Source organism: Moschus berezovskii, chromosome 11 (genome assembly GCF_049115385.1).
Source record: "Moschus berezovskii isolate FMDL1 chromosome 11, NW_MosBer_1.0, whole genome shotgun sequence".
NCBI classification, from domain to species: domain Eukaryota; kingdom Metazoa; phylum Chordata; class Mammalia; order Artiodactyla; family Moschidae; genus Moschus; species Moschus berezovskii.
The window spans coordinates 35,723,386-35,742,977 of NC_142470.1; the positions used below are offsets into that span (position 1 = coordinate 35,723,386).

General features: G+C 43.5%; 1 protein-coding gene across 1 annotated transcript in view; it reads left to right on the forward strand.

The window, feature by feature from the left end:
• Window positions 1–246: 246 nt before the first annotated feature.
• PLB1 (phospholipase B1) overlaps window positions 247–19,592 on the forward strand; it is a 129,334-nt gene continuing 109,988 nt past the window's right edge. Inside the window, exons 1-3 of the mRNA XM_055400362.2 lie at window positions 247–296; window positions 6,166–6,313; window positions 7,261–7,446. Of these exons, the coding sequence (XP_055256337.2) occupies window positions 7,392–7,446 (55 nt within the window). The 5' untranslated portion in view covers window positions 247–296; window positions 6,166–6,313; window positions 7,261–7,391. The remainder of the gene's footprint in view (window positions 297–6,165; window positions 6,314–7,260; window positions 7,447–19,592) is intronic.

Sequence of the window (19,592 nt, forward strand, 5' to 3'; positions counted from 1 at the left end):
GTGCCCTGGGACAGAAGGAACCCCCCCCCGCCCCGCCACTCCCAGGCCACTCGCACAGCCCTCGCCCTGGGTGATGCTCATCAAAGGTAAACAGGGAGCCAGCCAAGCAGACACATTCGTGTATCATCATCATTACCAAAGCTATTAACACTGCACACGGTGTGTGTGGGGGTGGCTGACGGCCCAGCCCCACAGCAAGCTGGTGATACCAGACTGCAGCCATCCCCTGTCCCACAGACAAAGGCCCAGAGGCCCCCTCCTGGATCAGCAGCGTGGATCAAAGACGTTGACAGCCGGTAAGCTGCCCTGATTTGGTGGTAGACAAGCTTTCTTCCTCTGGCTCCGTGGTCCGGGAGATGCCTTCCTGGCTGGAGGTCTGCTCTGAACACAATTCAGAGAGGCATGTGGGGTCAGGCCATGATGGCTGGGGCTGCGGGAGCCAGGAGCCTCCCAGTGTGGCCTTAAGCATGTGAGATTCCCAGGAAAGACCAGGAGACTTTGGTTATACCCTTTGGATTTGAAGGACAGATCATAACTCTCCAAGGATGCAAAAAGGATCAAATAAGAGAAAGCTTAGTCACATAGCACAATGCTTTGTGTCCCCCACCCCCACTCCACAGTGGGCAGAGTATTCTTACCACCACTTCTCTCCCCCAGGGCATTCCCTGACCCCTGCCCCGGGGACCTCGGCTCTAGAAGCTCCAGAGAGGAGCTTCTCCTGTGTTCTAGTGCCTACTGGCTATGCTGGCCAGCCCGTCTCCACAGAAAGCCCCTTCCCAGAAAGCCCAGAGGTGTGGGCCCTGGGTTTTAGTTGGTATCTGCTAGTGTGAGGTCTGTGACAAGTCTCTCTGACTTGAACTTGGCCATTCCTGGGCTGTGGTAGACAGGGCAAGTGCCCTGGGTTCTACCCTGAGTAGCTGAGCAACTGGGCAAGTTCCTAATCCTCTTTGGGTTTTCATTTCTTATTGGTAAAACTGGCCTAACATTTCCATTGCTGCAAGTAAGTGTTCTGGGGTGACTCAGCCCTGCAAGATGAGTGGGAAAGAGCCCTGGACTTGAAACAAGGACTTCAAGACCTAGCTCACAGTCACAGACCTGCCTTGTTGCTTTCTTTGCGTCACTCTTCTCCACGGTACAGTCGGGGTGGAGGGGACTGACGAGATGGCTGCTAAGGTTTAGGTGCCCTCTGATCAGTTCTGACCTAATCCCTGCTGCTTTCCTGCCTCTGGGTGGGATCTTCCCTGGGAGGGGAAAGTACGTCACCAGCAGAGATGGAGCAGGGCATCCTTCTTTGGTCCGCTGGTCCTCCTGAGATGGAGCCACGGAGGACAGCATCTCCCCAACAGGTTAGTGGGTGCCCCAGGCCTGGGCTGTGAGGCAGTCAGGCTGGGTGGTCTGCTCAGACTCAGTGGCCAGGAGGGAATGGTCACATTGCCAGATTCTTCTGCCAAACTGGGTGCATGGGCCAGAGGCTGCCCTCCACCAACGCAACATCAAGAACCTTCCTGGGCTTCAGCGGGCTCATCTCTCAGTCATGCCAAGGAGAAACTAACAGACATGGAGGTTGAAGCCTTGGGTCAGAACCTCCTGTTTACAACTTACTGGTTGGGTGTCTTTAGTCATGGCTTTTAACCCCCATGGATATAGCTGGTATTAAATGAGATAACATTCATTTATGAGTTGGATTAGAAGATGCCTAGCACCTAGTAGGTGCTTAGCAAATGCTGTTCAAGTCTTCACCTGGGTGTAGGTACATAAGGTGTACAGATGGGGAAAGGCATTGACAGTCCCCCATGCCCAGCCCTGCTTGGTGTGGCAAAGGTCGGGGGAGGCGGGGAAGAGGTTTGGGAGCAGTCCTGGCTGATCATTTCAGGCTGCAGATTGCCCATCTGCTCACTCAGTGTTGTGCGAGTACCACCATCTCCCGTGTGCTGGGAGGCGTAGAGACTGGGAAGCACTGGGGGGCCTGGGGGGCTCAGCGTCTGGAGATGGTGGATGAGAGAGGGGAGAGAGGGGCAACAGTGTGTGACTTGAGGATGTCAGAGTTCATGCTGGGGGTGCCTCCCACTCCCCATCTGTAAATGCTAGTCAGACGACGCCTTCTCTGTGCAAGGGCTGTGTGGGAGGGGGTACTCCGTATGCTCGAAGGAGGCAGCTCATCTCTCCGCTTCCCCAGTTGCCGTGCTCCTCTTCTTTGTATTGCATGTAAGAATGGAATTCACGCCATCAATTTCACAGATCAGGAAACCAAGACAGGAAACCAGGAAGAGGAAAGGCCTGCAGGTGAACCATAGCCCACACAGCCGGGAACTCAAGGACTGGGCATCTCCATACACCAGGATCTGGCCCTGTCCCGTCTACTCCCTGACCTCAGAGGGAAATCCCAGAGTTTTTATCCAATGTGTTCACGTGGGTTTCCTCTCTGGAGAGGCTGCCAGGTCAGTCTGATTTTGTCAGCATCCACATCAAGCCGCATCCCCTGGACCTTTGGTTCATCCAGAACAGCAGAGATGAAGCTTCTTCATCCCTCAGTGCTAGGCACTGGGCAGGCCTGGCTCCACTAGAATCCATCACTGAACTTGATGCCCAAGTTCCTGTTTAATTTAGAATGTCCAAGGGTAAAGCCAAGGCCAGGGTATTTTTCTTTCTTTCTTTTTTTGGCTGCTCAGCATGCGGAATCTTAGTTCCCTGTCTGGGGATGGAACCCACTCTCCCTGCATTGGAAGCATGGGATCTTAACCACTGGCCAACCAGGGAAGTCCCCCACAGGTATTTTTCTTTGAAAGCTCTCCAGGTGATTCCATTGTGCAGCCAGGCTTGAGAACCACAAGGTGGGAGAATAATGGTATGCCCTGGGGGAGGACCATGGGCTGAGTGCCTCAATATTGCTTCTCTGTTATTTTCCTGTCCTGCTACATGGTATTGGAATATCATGCCTGTTTCTCCTCAGTGTTCTAGTCTAAAGCAGAACGTGTATTCCCTTCATCTTTTCTATTCTGCAATATTGAGCTGGTCTTTTTATAGCAGTCTTGGTTTCTTTCCTTTTTATTATTTCATTCATTCATGTATTTGTGCAACATTGAATAAATGCCTGCTACAACAGGCACTGTGCCAGCGGCTGGGGACATAGCAGAAGACAAAGGGGTCAGTTCTCATGAAGTGAAGTGTGCATTCTACTGGGATTTATCCTCTTGTTCTTTCTCTTTTTAGTAATAAGGCTGTGATACTTGAAAATCATATTTTTCTTCCTAGACCTCCATTGCTGGTCCCTTCTTCATTTTGTCTTTTACTGATTCACTTCTTAACTGAACTCTTATCTGTAGTATACTGACTGTAAGAAAATCCTCTGCCCCAGGCAAACTAAATCTGCCCAGTCACTCACACTGCACAGTGTTTTACCGGTGTGTGTGTGTGTACACATAGCCTTGTGTTTTGTATCCACAGGAATACGCATCTGGGTAACATTCAGGTCTGGAGATGCCTAATTCAAGCCTCCTTTTACTTCTGTGACCAGGAAGGGCTAGGGGAACATAGGTTTGGTTAGACCAGTTGTCTCTTTGCCCTTGGAGAATATCCAAACAATGAATGAGATTTGTTGAGGGCCTTGTACGTGCAAGACATCAAGCTAGGTGCTCTGCGGGGAGGGGTTCCAAGAATGCTAAGATGGCAGGAAGAGGAAGCCCCAGCCTCTCCCTCAGGAAACCCACCAGGAACATGGGACTATTTCCATGCAGGAATGAATGACACAAGGCTGTCATGGTGAAGACCAGTAGGTGCTTCAGAAAAGCCAAAACTTGGGGCAGACACTTCTCAGGGCCTGACTGTCATCTGTGCAGATTATTCTGAAACTGACACTCCTGGTTCCATCCCTCCCACCGTTCTGGTGTGTACCCTTCCTCTTCCAGCTATGGACCTTCTTTAGAACAGGCCCAAAAGGGTACTTGTGCTAAATAACAGGCACACACTTCCACCTCATTGCCAGATCGCACCTAGGAGCGAAAGACTAGATTTTCCTTTGCTGAAAGAAGAGAATAAGTTTATTTACTCCTTGCTCATAACTATCTAAAAGCTTGGTTTGTACTTTCTTTCCAAGGCCCAGATCTAATCACAAGTATGGTGGGCTTCCCAGGTGGCGCTAGTGGTAAAGAACTCACCTGCCAGTGTAGGAGAGGTAATAGACATGGGTTCAATCCCAGGGTCGGGAAGATCCTCTGGAGAAGAAAATGGCAACCTAGTACAGGATTCTTGCCTGGAGAATCCGATGGTCAGAGGAGCCTGGCGGGCTACAGTCCATGGGGTCCCAGAGTTGCACATGACTGAGCGACTGACTCTTTCACTTTCCACTATGGCTTCTAGCTCCTGGCACATGGGAATTTGGGGTAGCTGTATCCTTCCCCAGAGGGAAAAACAAATCAACTTTCTTTTTTGTGAAGTCTAGGGATTTCTTTGTGGATCTGATCAACTACTCGCTGAGGTAGTGGTTTTCTTTCTTTCTTTTTTACTGTGATCCATGTTTAGAAATACATATTGTAATATTGTATCACCAGGTTTAGTTGAAATTAAAGTTTCTTAGAACATTACTTATCCTTACTATATACAATGCACTCCATTACATTATATCCTTTTCAGTTTTTTTAATGGGATTATCATCCACCAAATAAAATTTGTGGGATAATAATAGATTGTAACCCTCCAGTTTGAAAAATACTCTTCTAAGGCCTGTGCTGCTTTAATCCACACAGGCCCTGTGGCCGAGGCTTGGTCTAGCGCCCCCTTGTGGATTCTTGGACAACAGCAAAGTGAAAGTGAAAGTTGCTCAGTCCTATTGGACTCTTCAGTCCCATGGACTATACAGTCCATGGAATTCTCCAGGCCAGAATACTGGAGTGGGTATCCTTTCTCTTCTCCAAGGGATCTTCCAAACCCAGGGATCCAACCCAGGTCTCCCACATTACAGGTGGATTCTTTACCAACTGAGCCACAAGGGAAGCCCTTAGCTTTTTCAGCACCAAGAACTAATAGCAAGCACATAGCTTTTTCAGTCACCAAAATGCCTTCTGACCAAGGCATGGACTGCCATCCCTGAAAGATTTGAATTCCTAGGGCTGTGCCTTTCCCTAAAGGAACATCTGCTGAATGTTGCTAAAATCTGAAATGGAGCACCTTCCAATCTCTAGGACATGTCCTCATAGGATATTTTAGTAGCAAAAATCAGAGAACAAGTTTATAAACTTTGGGAGCTTGGCAAGTCCTTTTTCCCTTGTTTTCACAGCTGCTAACAGATCACAAAGGTCCATTGGTGCTAATTAGACTAAGACGTGTGAAGAACACACTACAGAGGGGGACAAGGGTGCCCAAGAAATGTTATTCCCCCACTACCACACAGTTGATGAGAATTCCTTGATGCACTGACAGGACTCAAAGACTTTTTTTTTTATCTAAGCGGTAATTCAGTATACAAAAATGTTTCACAAAGGTTCAAGATAGTTTTAAATCACTTCTCCATTTTTCTAAATGTGAGAGGTGATTTAAAACTATCTTGAACCTTTGTGAAGCATTTTTGTATACTGAATTACCTCTTAGATAAACAAAAGTCTTTGAGTGAGAGATTGGTACATATATCACTCCAGTTGGGCCATAATGGTCATGCAGAGAAGCAGTAAGAGATAGAAGGGGATACATGGACTCCAGGCTATTTCTGTCCATTTCTCATCGTGCTTGCCACCCCACCTGCAACTGACCTAAGCATGAGTGGGGACCTGTGAACACTCATGGAGTCCAAGCAGGTTCAGGGATGCTCCTCAAAGCTGCTGGTGGCCTGGAGCTGACTCCTGGACTCCTGACATCATCATAGAATGGGAGCTTTGGGTCTCCCATTGAGCTTATGGGCAGACTGGTGAAGATAACAAGTGTCACGGGCTTCCCTGGGCAGTCCAGTGGTTAAGACTCCTTACTTCCACTGCAGAGAATGTGGGTTTGACCCCCTGGTCAGGGAACCAAGATGCTCCATGCTGGGCGATGAGGCCAAAAACTAAAAATATGTTAAGAATAAAACAGAGAACAAGGGTCAGATGCTCAGAAGTATCTATGCTCAAATGACCCCTGCAGACTCATCTTGGGTTTACTACTTCTTCCTTCTTTGCCTTGTGTGCCACCCTCTGCCAGGCTCCAGGACCAGTGGACGGCCAGTTGGTCAAGTTGAATCAGTGCCTCCGCACCCCTGGTGTGACCTGAGACCTCCGTGTCACCCTGAGGCTGAGCCTTTGGCATGGCTAAACCTGTGGTCACCCACAAGCCACATTATTCTGAGCAGGTGAGAAAGGAAGACATCTTAATATCTGGAAGTCAGAAACAAAGGGGCCACCCACTTGGTCTTCACTTTATACTTAAGACAACCCAACTATGATTTTATACAATTGAGAAAAATGTCGGCAGATCAAGACTTGAGGCTGGATGATAGAAACCAGCTCCAGTCTCCTGGTTAGATCTCAGGAGCCAGGCTCTCGGCCTTGATGCTGATAGGGTGGCCATAATGCAAGGATGATTTAAATACATCTGTTTTATTAACCATGGGCCATCATTCCTTGATACTTGTGGGAAAAATTTCAGCTTCACCCTCAAGACTATTTTGTCACCCATGCTTTAAATTTTAGCTCCATCTGCTCAGCCTAGACCCAGCCCAGTATTCTGGCTTTGTTTGCTCAAAGGAAGCTTCTGGTTCTAGCCAATGAGCTCCATGGCTCATCTCTTGGCTTACATCTGTCATTTCAACATGCAGCCAGTAAGTGTGTAGCATGCATTTCAGCCCCGCACTCCCGACCACCCATGGCTCTGGGGGTAGGGGGTCTGAGAAAACCTCTCTGCACCAAGCAAACCAGGGAGCCCATTGGCTCTCCTGAGACATTGTGGGAACACATTGCACATGCAAAGACCTCACGTTTGGAGGTGGCCGTTTGGTTTACAAGTGTTACAAGGTACTTTCAATCCTCTCATGGCTTTCATTTCCATAACTTACAGTAGAAAAACTGGGGTCAACCTAAGGGATGACCCCAAGCTCTGACCCAGGATTCTAGCCCAGCACCTTCCATTTCCAGTGCCCAGACACTAGCAATTTCTGGGCCCTCACCATCCTGGAAGGCCACTCGAAGGGGGCTGTGTGGTCCTGGTCTTCTGGTGCCTTTGCCTAGAATGTGCCACCCATCTTTGACCCATCTACCTTGAGAAGTCTTCTGCCTAAATGTTAATATTTATCATTTACAGCTGGTCACGGCCCCTCTCAAAGGTGAAGACAATAAAATTTATGACCTGCGCTCGATCAGACAACAGAGGAGCATAAAAGCCGCAGGAAGAGTGACAGCCCATTAGTCTGCAGACATCTGGAAGGTTCCGGCATGGGGCTACTGCCCTGCTCTTTCCTCCTGGGGCTGCTACTGCTTCTGGGGCAAGGTAAGTCTACTTTTTGCTCATTGGGCAACCAGTGGCTTGGCCCTGCAGGTGTCCCACGTTGCTTCTGCTAGGAGCTTGGGAGAGGAGCAGGCAGGTTGCAAAGCAGAGATTTGAGTGCCTACAGCTGTGGGGAAGAGGCGGGTCTTGGAACAGGGGAGAAGGTACAGGCGGGCTGCAGCCCCGTCGTGAGGAAGCAAGCAGTGGGGGTAGGGCCCCGGCTGCTCCTTCTCTGTGCTGTGTGGTCTTGGGCAAGTTCTACCTCCTTGGACCTTGATTCTTAACATGGAGATATTACTTCTTCTGCTACCACTAATGGTAAGCCCGTTTGTATGATCGCGTGGGCTTTGCTTGTTTTTTTGGCTGAAAGGGGAGAGGGAAGCAGATTTGAGGATGATAAATGCTGAGGGATGGCCCCAGGCTTTTTAGGGATACTGGCCCTGATTGAAACGAGAGGTCTCCCAGCCAGGGCTCTGGACTCCTCAGAGCTAATGGTTAGAAGACTGGGCCTCTGCCCGTCTTTTCCTGGCCCCTGGCTCTTCCTTTCTCCCTTTGTCTAGAAAGGCAGAATCTCTTAAATCTGAAGTAGACCTTAAAGATTACTTTTTTAGTCTCTCCAAATGAGAGACCTGGGCCCACTGGCATCCAAGCCCTGCTTCTGCTAATTACCTAGGACATGTCACCGCTTTCTCAGAGTCTCTGGGATGGGAGGTAGGTGTGGTGGTGGAAGATGGTCCTGCTCAGCTCCCTGTATGGGAAGACTGCATTTTCCTGACTACTCCTGAGGCCTCGGAATCTTTATTGACCATTTGAATTCCTCTTTTGTGAAGTGCCTATTGTGTTTTCCCATCTTTCCCCCAAAGGTTTGTCCTTTTTCCTACTTTATTTTGTTTTAGTTTTTAATATGTGCTGTGCACTTGCTGTTCATTTGGTATAATCAAAAATATCTTCTGTTCTGGGCACTTGTTTTTCCAGTCTCTTTATAGAGACTTTAGGAGAGCAAAATTCTAAATATAAGGGGAAGTAAATCCACCAGGAAACCCCAGAGGAAGACCACCCAAATTAGAACAATTGGAGGCATTTTCTGAGGTTGCCTCCCAGGTGGCACAGTGGTAAAGAATCCACCTGCCAATGCAGGAGACACCGAGAGACATGGGTTCCATCCCTGGGTTGGGAAGATCCCCTGGAGAAGGAAATGGCAGCCCATTCCAGTATTCTTACCTGTAAAATCCCTTGGACAGAGAAGCCTGGCAGGATAAAGTCCGTGGGGTCACAAAGAGTTGAGCACGACTGAGCACATCGGTGTGTTACTCCAAAGTTGCTATGGCCAGGAGGCAGCTGCTATCATTTGCGATGGGCAGAGATGCCTTCAAAGCAGGCAGAGGAGTGGGAAAGCTTGATGACCAGAAAGGAGAAGGTTTCAGGGGTACTCTGATGGGCGGCAGTTGCCAGAGGGAAAATAGCTGCAGGTGGCTAACTGGAAGGCAGGCCCTAGGAAACATATTCGGCTTCTCTGGTTCGTCCTGTGTTGGAAGCAGGGACAAAAGTGGGGACCAGGTCCTGACTGTTCTAGGCTGATTGCTGCAGGAGTGGTGGTGGGGCTTCCTTGCCTGTCTACTGCAGATGTGTGGGTCAAAGTTGTATTGTCATTTACAGTCTGGCTATTGTCTGTTTGTATATTACCTGTCCATTTCTAAAGTTTTTTAATCTTTTCTGGATTGTGCTTTTTGTGTTGTCTTTAAGAACTTCTCTCTGGCCTCTGGGTCAAGAAGATATTATCCTATATTTCCTTCTAAAAATTTTATAAATTTGCTTTTTCCCATGGATCTTTTTAAAGACATCCAGGATTGATTTTTGTGACTAATGTAAGAGGAGAACCATCCCCCCCACCTTTTTTTTAATCGCACAGATGTGTCCGACTCCGACTCTTTTTAACCCCATGGGCTGTACAGTTCATGGAATTCTCCAGGCCAGAATACTGGAGTGGGTAGCCATTCCTTTCTCCAGGGGATCTTCCCGACCCAGGAATTGAACCGGAGTCTCCTACACTGCAGGCAGATTCTTTACCAGCTGAGCTACTAGGGAAGCCGTAGTGGGTTTTTTTTCTCTCACACAATATCTGATTGTCTCAGCACCATTGGACAGTTGCTTCCTCACCTCTGTTCACATATAAAGGATTCACAAGTGCCTGCATCTGTTTGAAATCTGTTTTGCTTTATTGGCTGCTTTGTCTATTTTTGTGCCAGGAGCACGTTATCTTAGTTCTATAGGTTTATCAGTTCAGTTCAGTTCAGTTCAGTCGCTCAGTCGTGTCCGACTCTCCGCGACCCCATGAATCACAGCACGCCAGGCCTCCCTGTCCATCACCAACTCCCGGAGTACACGCAAACTCATGTCCACAGAGTCGGTGATGCCATCCAGCCATCTCATTCTCCGTCGTCCCCTTCTCCTCCCACCCCCAACCTTTCCCAGCATCAGAGTCTTTTCCAGTGAGTCAACTCGTCTCATGAGGTGGCCAAAGTATTGGAGTTTCAGCTTTAGCATCAGTCCCTCCAATGAACATCCAGGATTGATCTCCTTTAGAATGGACTGGTTGGATCTCCTTGCAGTATAAGGGACTCTCAAGAGTCTTCTCCAACACCACAGTTCAAAAGCATCGATTCTTCGGCGATCAGCTTTCTTCACAGTCCAACTCTCACATCCATACATGACCACGGGAAAAACCATTATAGTAAGCTTTATTATTGGAAAAAACAAGTCTATTTTTTCTTCTTCTTTAGAAGTGGCTTGGCTTTGAATTTTCATATAAATTTTACTATTTGTCAATTTCTATCCCCAAAAAACCTGTCAGACTTTTGATAGAAATTGCTCTTAATTCTACAAATCAAGTTTAGGGGAAAATAAATATCTTTACAATATTGAGTCTTCTTTAATGTCACTCAATGCTTCATAGTTTTCTCTGAGGTCTTGCATATGTCTTATTCAATTTTTTTCTTAGTTATGTGATTCTTTTGGTGTAGGATAAATGGAATGTTGAATTATCATTTTGAAAATGTTATTGATATATAGAAATAAATTTTTATTTTGTACCCAATTAAACTCTTGGGCTTCCCTGGTAGTTCAGACAGTAAAGAGTCTGCCTGCAGTGTGGGTTTGATCCCTGGGTTGGGAAGATCCCCTGGAGAAGGAAATGGCAACCCATTCCAGTATCCTTGCCTGGAAAACTTCTGGTGGGCTATAACCCATGAATTCGCAAAGAATCGGACACAACCGAGCGACTTCACATGTACAAACTTAAAAGTTTTAATAAGTTATCTGTATATTCTTTTGAATTTTCTGTAGATGCTAATGAGGACAGTTCGGCTGCTCTTTTCTCAACCTGTGTACCTTTTCTTTCTTTAGCCTTACTGTGCTGGCTGGTGCCTCCAACTACACTTTTTTCATAGCAGTGATGGTTGGAGGCACTCTTGTCTTATTTCCAAGTTCAAAATGAAAGTGTTTTTAATGTTTCATCAGTAAGTGTGGTGTTTGCTACAGGCTGTTCTGTAGGTACTCTTTATGAGACTAAGAAAGTTCTATTTTATTCCTAACTCACTAAGAGGTTTAAAAAATAATCGTGAGTGTGTGTTGAATTTTATCTAATGCTTTTTTTGCACTTATTGAGATGATTGTATGATTTACTCTAATATGGTGAATACATTAATTGGCTTTGTATTATTTTGTTCACTTTTTCAGTCATTGCTTGTTAGATTTACCAAAGACCACATACTGCATTTATTTTCCTGCCTCTTTAATCCCTTTTAATCTGCAATAGTTCTTTAGCCTTTTTTCCCCGCTTTCTTTTTTATTTTATATTTTTGTGTTCTTGAAAAATTGAGGCTTTGCTTTTTTGTGCACTGCAGTTTGAATTTTTCCAAATTGTTTCTTGATTGCTACAGTCAGACTAAACTCTTTAGGTAGAAATACAACATAGATTGTGTTGTGTCCTTGATGTGTAACATTTAGGGATACATGTGATATTAGCAAATATTTTCATTGATGTTCAATTTGATAATTCGGTTAAGGTGGTATCTGCCAGATTTCTCCCTTGTAAAGGTACCTCCCCATGTGACTTATAATCTGTAGGGAGATACCAAGTGACTGTTCTTATAACTAATGGTTTTAGCATCCATTGATAATTTTTGCCTGAATTATTACCATAGTGAGTGTAAGATGGTGATTTTTAAATGTCTATCATTTCCTCTTCTATTGTTAGTTGGCATTCCTCTTTAAAAAAATTCTCTTCTAAAAACACCCCATTCTTTTATTTTTTGACTTTTTTTCTCTTTATTTATTTATTTATTGGAGGCTAATTATTTTACAATATTATATTGGTTGGTTTTGCCATACATTGACATGAATCCGCCCCGGGTGTACATGAGTTCTCCCTCCTGAACCCCCCTCCCACCTCCCTCCTCCCTTTATCCTCCCTCTGGGTCATCCCTGCACACCAGCCCCGAGCATCCTGTAACATGCAACGACCCTGAACTGGTGATTCGTTTCACATATGACAACAAACATGTTTCAATGCCATTCTCCCAAACCATCCCACCCTCACCCTCTCCCACAGAGTCCCAAAGACTGTTCTATACATCTGTGTCTCTTTTGCTGTCTCGCATACAGGGTTATCATTTGCATCTTTCTAAATTCCATATATATGCGTTAGTATACTGTATTGGTTAAAAACACCCCATTCTTTTAGATTTATCTTTCATAAAAGATAAAATGGACTTATAGATTCTTTTTTTAATCAGTATGTTATAACCCAGCCTTGTGCTTATTCATTTTGATGCTCAAGTTATTGGCCTGTGAGAGCCTCTCCAAGCTGACTTCTGTTTCCTCATCAATTTTTAAGCACTTTTAACTTTATGGAACAAGGTATTCAGACTAATCTATTTTCCCTATTTCAGCCATGCAGTTAGCAGTGCCTTTAAGATGTCAATTGACAGGGGATTTTATTTTGATCCAGGTGCTAGCAGTATTCATTGCTGCTGGAGTGTCATGTCTAAGCTCTCTCAGCACAGAGCTCAGAAACATAGTTTTCTTTTTTAAAAGATGCGTTTATACAGATATCTCTACTTTTAGTTAGGTTAGAGCTTTATCTCCTTGTTCTATTCCATACTTGTATTTTCCTTATTTTGCAGTGCAAACCAGTTTTACAAAAATTCGCTACATTTGTTCATTTGTTGAATCCTACAGTACATACAATATTAGAATTAATACAATACTACACCGCAAACAAATGAAGTTCAAAATCTTTGATTTTTTGTCCTTGAACTGTTTGTTCTATTCCACTCAGGGTATGCAATCAAAATATTTTGATCAAAATCACAACTCTCTCCTTCTCTCTGTGGTTATCTATTAGACATATAATTTTGTTTGTTTGTATTCAATTGTAGGGTTTCTCCCATTCTTGTTGATTTTTACTTTTCTTTTCCAAGATTTTTTTTTTTTGATGAGGACTGTTTTCAAAATCTTGATTGAGTTTGTTACAATATTGCTTCTGTTTTATGTTTTGTTTTGCTTTTTTTTGGCCATGAGGCATATGGGATCTTAGCCTCCCGATCAGGGATTGAACCTATACCCCCTGCATCGGAAGGCAAAATCTTAACCACTGAACCACCAGGGAAGCCCCTCACTTTATTTTTTGAATATAGAAAACATTAACATGGTTCAAGAGTCAAAGCTATGTGAAAAGATATACTCAAAATTTCCATTCCTATCTCTAGTCTTTCCATCCCACTTCTACCTGTCCCTGTAGGTAACAGATTTAATTTTTGTCATATCATTTCTATGTTTCGCTTTGCAAATATATATTATTTTTCTTCTTGCACAAAGATAAACTATTATAAATTTCTTTTTCATCCTGTTTTTTTTTTCATTTAGCAGTGTATCCTGAAATTACATTATATCTGTTCAGATATCTTTCTAACTTTTTCCCAACTACAGCATATTTCATTATGTGCCACATGTATTCAGTCAGTCTCCCAACATGAGCATTAGGTTGTTTCCGATATTCTGCTATTTTCGGTAATGCTTTCATGAACAATCATGTACATGTGTCTTTTTTATGTTTTTGGAGGTATAGCTTAGGGTAAATTCCTAAAACTGGGATTTCTGGGTCAAAGGATAAGTACACAAATGGTTAGATATTACCAAAATTTCCCCCAGCCATAGGGATTGTACCATTTTACAGTCCCATTGGCTATATATATATATATGAAAATGCCTACTTCTCCATAGCTTGACAATAGAGTATATTGTCAGGCCTTAGAATTCTTGAAATGTTACAGATGAGAAGTAGTATTTTAGTTAAATTCTCTGATTGCAAAGGAAAATGTCTTTTAAAAAAAAAATCATATATTTTCAGGTGCCAAAAAGCAACGAAAGGGTAAGTTCCAAAAGTATCAACACTTTTCAAGTCTCCTGCTTGCATCATGTTTGATAATGTCCCATTGACAAAAGCAATTCATATGGCCAACCCTGGGTTTAAGGGGTAGAGAACTTAACCTCTCCTCTTGCTGGGAGGAACAGCAACGTTATATTGCCAAGTGACATACATTCAAGGATAGAAAGAATTTGTGATTATTTTGCAATCTACTTTCCCTGCTCCCTTGCTCTTGTTTTCTAGGATTTTCATGGCTATTTTTGCATGTTTATTTTTCTATATGAATCTTAGAATCAATTCACCTAGCTTTAGAAAAAAGAAAGGTATTTCTGTTTTATTGAAATTGCCTGAAATTTGTAGATGGAGGAAAACAGGCTTATTCAGAAGTGTTTTATCTTATTATTATAAATGTCTTCCATTATATTTGCTAACTGAACTAGGCCATATCCTGGTGTATATGAAGGTTTTTAATTTTTATGTTAATTTTATACTTTATATCTTGCTAAAGCATTTTATTGTTTGAATTAGTTTTAACACTGATTCTCTAGAGTTTTCAAGGTTACTCTCACTTTATCAGCAAATAGCTTTCCTTTTTCTGACTTTACTTTTCTGATTGCATTGTCTGCTGCTCCAATACAGCACTAAATAACAAGGGAGATAGTGGGAATTCTTACTTTGTTCCTGACTTCAGTAGAAAACAAATTTTCTTTGTTCAGTTAGATGATGAGCTTTGGGAATTATACATACATACACATAAATTATGTTTTGTGTGTTCAAATTAAGGAGGTATACACAAATTCCTGTTTTGAGTTTGTTTATATTTATCAGAAATGAATGTTAAAGCTGTTGAAGGTCTTTTCAGCTTCTATGGAAACATTTTTTTCCTTTCAGATTTTTGAAAATTGGTTTCATTTTTCAAATTTAATTTGCATTTAGTTCTCTATCAAATTTGCAATGTCACTTTTAAAAATAATTTTGTTTTCCTATAAATATCCGTTAAATTTGTCTTTTATTTTTAAAAAACAGCAGTTCTATAATTTTTATCTATAATTTCAGTCTTCAGAGTTTTTGATCTATTTTCTGCTTTGTTTTTTCTGCTAATACTTGCTCCTGGATATGTTGTTTGTTTATGTGCTTGGTTACTTTTTAGTGTGTGATGCTTTAATTCCTTGAAAAACTAAGATTCGTTGAGGCCTAGAATGAAGATGCCTGTCTTCAGGGACTATGAACATTATCTGTCAGGCACCTGGGGCACTACCATTATACCCTTCAAAATAAATTCATGGTGTGAGGTTCAATAGAACAGCCAAGCCCCATGCTAAGCACTGTACATATATAACAACTTCCCTTTAAGAGTGGTGTACTATTCTCCTCATTTTATAGATGAGAAAACTGAGACTCAGAAGTTAAATAACTTACCCAAGTTCATCCAGCTAATAAGCACCGAAGCCAGAATTCAGTTCTGAGTCTGAGTCCACAGAAAAGGTCTTTCACCATCTTCCTGCATCACAATAGAGCCCAATGGAGGAAACAGCCAAACCAGAGCTTTTGTTCAAGCTTTAAAATGGACTCAGCAAAGCCCATATGAAAACAGATTCCTGTTCTGAAAGTTTCAATTTAGAAAAGTTTTGATTTAGAAAACGGAAACATCCCTATCTCAAAACTGCAATTTGCAATTTTCTCTAGAATTTCACTTTCCTGGCAGGGGTCAGAAGTTCTCCAGGAGACTGTCATATTAGTAAATGAAGGCTCTTGGCTTGGTAGCACTCCCAGGCCAGGCCTGTCGCTGCAAAGCCAAAGATGGGAACTGGGCGAAGTCATTGTGTGAGGAAAGGAATGCCTCTTTTATTATTAGAACAAGTAAAGTTAGTCAATGTTTGTTTTACAAGGGCCTGCAGTCCTTCCTGGAGGTTACCAGTACAGTCTTCTAGAAATAGTCTCTTTCCAGTTAACAGAAAGCAACCTTGGAGGACTTCTGGTTGGCCCAGATCCTTCCCAGTTATTGATGGGGGGTGGGGGCGGGGGCGGCAGGGGGACTTTCTCAAGTCACCTGTCTAGTTGGTGCAGAGCCATCCCTAGAGCTCTGGTGTCAGACTCCTCTACATCAGATGCCTGAATCCCTATTCCCACCCCTGCTTCAACTCACACACCTGCCTCCAAATTCCTGCCCTGAGTAGTAGGCACAGTTATGGGATTTTCTCTGGGGGCTCAGGAGTCCTACTTTTCTGGAATGTCATCTGCACCTTGTAGATATTGAAGACTTTATTGTCACTCATCATTTTCATCTAGTTTCATTTTTGCTACTGTCAGTTAACTGTCTGCGCACCCTTCCAAGAACCCAAGTGGGGCTGAGCCTCGTTGGGAAATAAAAAACCAAATGTAAGGAAGCCTCTGGGGAGAGAGAACTGATCTGCATAAAATCACTGGAGAAGAATTAAGCACCAAAATAGGTGCAAGTAGATGTAATAAAAGCAACAGGATTCAGAGAACTGAGAGATGAATGTGGGCTGGAGAAGTTTCACGTGGAAGTTGAAACTCAATTAAGTGCTGGGGATGGGTGGGATTAACGTAAAGACAGAAGAACAGGGAGGGCATCCAAGTGGGGAAACAGCATACCCAAAGGCAAAGTCAGGGCTCAAGGTGATGGGTTTGAGCAGCAGGGAGCAGGCCTGCCGGACTGCAGTGCAGGATTGGTGTCGGGGGAGGTGACGAGTTAGGTAAAGAGCGATTTGGAAATCCTTCAGTTCAATCGCTCAGTCGTGTCTGACTCTTTGCGACCCCATGGACTGCAGCATGCCAGGACTCCCTGTCCATCACCAACTCCCAAAGTTTACTCAAACTCATGTACATTGAGTCTGTGATGCCATCCAACCATCTCACCCTCGGTCGTCACCTTCTCCTCCCACCTTCAATCTTTCCCAGCATCAGAGTCTTTTCAAATGAAATTTGAAATTCTTAGATGAGAACAATAGAGTATCACAGTGTCTTAAGACTTGAGACTTCTAAAATGATCTAATCCAAATCTGTTATTTTACATTTTAAAAAACTAAACCTTGTATGTAAACCAGATAAATAACAAGGTCCTATGGTATAGCATGAAGTAAAAATGTTAGTCACTCAGTAGTGTCTGACTCTACAACCCCATGGACTATAGCCTGTGAGGCTCCTCTGTCCATGGAATTCTCCAGGCAAGAATATTGGAGTCGGTTGCCACTTCCTCCTCCAGGGGATCTTCCCAACCCGGGGATCGAACCCAGGTTTCCTGAATTGCAGGCAGATTCTTTACCAACTGAGCTGTAAAGGAAGCTTAGGAAACTATATTAAAATCATGTAATAAACCATGTTGTGAAAGAATAGGAAAAAGTGTGTGTGTATATATAATATAAATAACTGAATCACTTAGCTGTACACCAGAAGGTAACATAACATTGTAAATCAACTATAGTTCAATTAAAATTTAAAAGCCCAAATAACTAAGCCTTAGAGAGGTTAAGTGACTGGCTCAAGGTCATGCAACAAGCCTAGGGTTTGGATTTGCTGTATAGGGAAGTGGCAACTATTCAGTGTTCTTCAGCAGGGGAATGGCCTAATGGAAGTGGTATTTTGGGCAGGATGAGTCTGCTGGCTTCAGACATGAAAGGTCACAAGCTAAAAGGCGATAGACTGGTGAATCAGTGGGCCTGCCTCCTAGAAAGAGGCCCCGCAGGGTGTTTGCTGGGCTCTGGCAAGGCCTGCTTTCCTCCTGGCTTAGGCAGCCATTTCCTCTTACACCCCTGCATCTCAGGGAGAAGCAGTGGTCCTCAGGCAATGCTCCCTTCTTCACACAAGCAGGTAGTTTTTTTGGGAACTCCAAGCCTTTCATAGATCCATGAGCTTGAGAATAAAGCAGCTTTACAAATGGGAAAATTCCCTTGGGATTCCATGATTAGTGTCCAAGCAATTCACAAATGCTTTGACAATTTCTCCCAAAAGGCCTAAGGGTGATGTGAGAAAGGCAAGAATTTTTCTTCCCATTTACCTGGTAGGAAACAGAGAGCTGGAGTGAAGGCCCAGGAGTCAATGGGGACAGGTCCGAGGGGTCCTGAGTTTCCATCTGGGTCTTCAAGTCTAGACACTTTGATTCGAGGAATAGCCTCTTGGTGATTCCTCAGAGCAGTTTTCAGGGATGAGTTAAATCACCAAGGTAAAGGTGCATTCTCTAGTTATATGAGGAAATCCCAAAACATTGAGGCTGGAAGGATCTGAAAAGTGGTCTATGCTTGGTCATCTCTCTGATATTGAAATTTGAATAATCATAGCTACCAGTTCCTGAATCTTTACCACGAGTCAGATGCTGCACTTTGTGTTTACATGTTTTAATCCTGACAGCGACTCCATGAAGCAACTATTATCAACCATATCTTAAAACTGAGGAAATAGAGGTCTGGAGACATTGACCAGACCAAGAGTGTCCAAGCTCCTAATACCTGTCTGATGTGTGTGCCACACCCCCACCTTGGTCCTCAGCCTCTGCCTGGACCAGATGCCCTGAGTGGCCCATTCTTATTGAGGTAGCCCAAGCTATTCTACCAAGGGACAATCTATCTCCACTGGTCCTGTCCTGGTTTGGGGGTCATGTGGAACAACACCATCCCCCTTGGTTTTCCAGTCCTTTCAGATACTGAAAGAAGTTCTCATATATCCCCTGTAAGCTTCCCATTTCTGGTCTTCCCAAGTGTGATTTAAAATGATATCTGACTATTCTTCAATGTGTCCTACCTGTTCTTTGATCTTTCCTTCTTTCTTGTCTTCTTCAGATTAAATGTTTCTGTTGTTTCAGTTGCCCCATGCTATCCTGCTCAGTGTTAGCTTGCTGACTATACAGTTTTGTTATTTTGGCATTTGATTATAGCATGCATCCTTGTCCTATTAAAGTCTAATATAAATAAATGAATGGGCTTCCCTGGTGGTTCATACGGTAAAAAGTCTGCCTGCAATGTGGGAGAAGGGAATGGCTAAGCCCTCCAGTATTCTTGCCTGGACAATTCCATAAACAGAAGAGCCTGGTGGTCTGTATCAGTCCTTGGGGTTGCAAAGAGTTAGACATGACCAAACGACTAACATTTAATCATTTCCCAGATAAAGGGGAAACCTCACACAAGTGTAGCTCCATTTGCTCCGTTCAAATCTGCTCATGTTACATATATTTTAAACTCTGCACTGTATTCTTTTTTAAAAAATTATTTATTTATTTGATTGTACCAGGTCTTAGTTGAAGCATGTGAGATACAGTTCCCTGACCAGGGATCAAACCTGGGCCCCCTGCATTGAGAGCACAGTCTTAGCCACTGGACCACCAGGGAAGTCCCCTTTTTAATTTTTTTTTTTATATCAAGTTTGGTAAACCTTTTTTCTGTAAACGGTCAAATGGTAAATATTTGGTTTTGTGGATCATCTATGGTCTCTACCACAAGTTCTTATTTGTTTTATAACCCTTTAAAATGTAAATATCATTCTTGTCTAGTGAGCCATATAAAAATAAGCTATGGGCAGATTTGATCTATGGGTCATAATTTGTTGACTTCTGTTTTATACAGGCAGTTTTATTTTGGATTTACCTCCATATTTACTCTCTGTGTAGTTCATTTCTTTTTATATTACCATGCTTCCACATGGGATCATCTTCCTTTTAGCATTTTAAATTCATCATTTTACTGCCTTTTGGTCTCCACCATTTCCCATA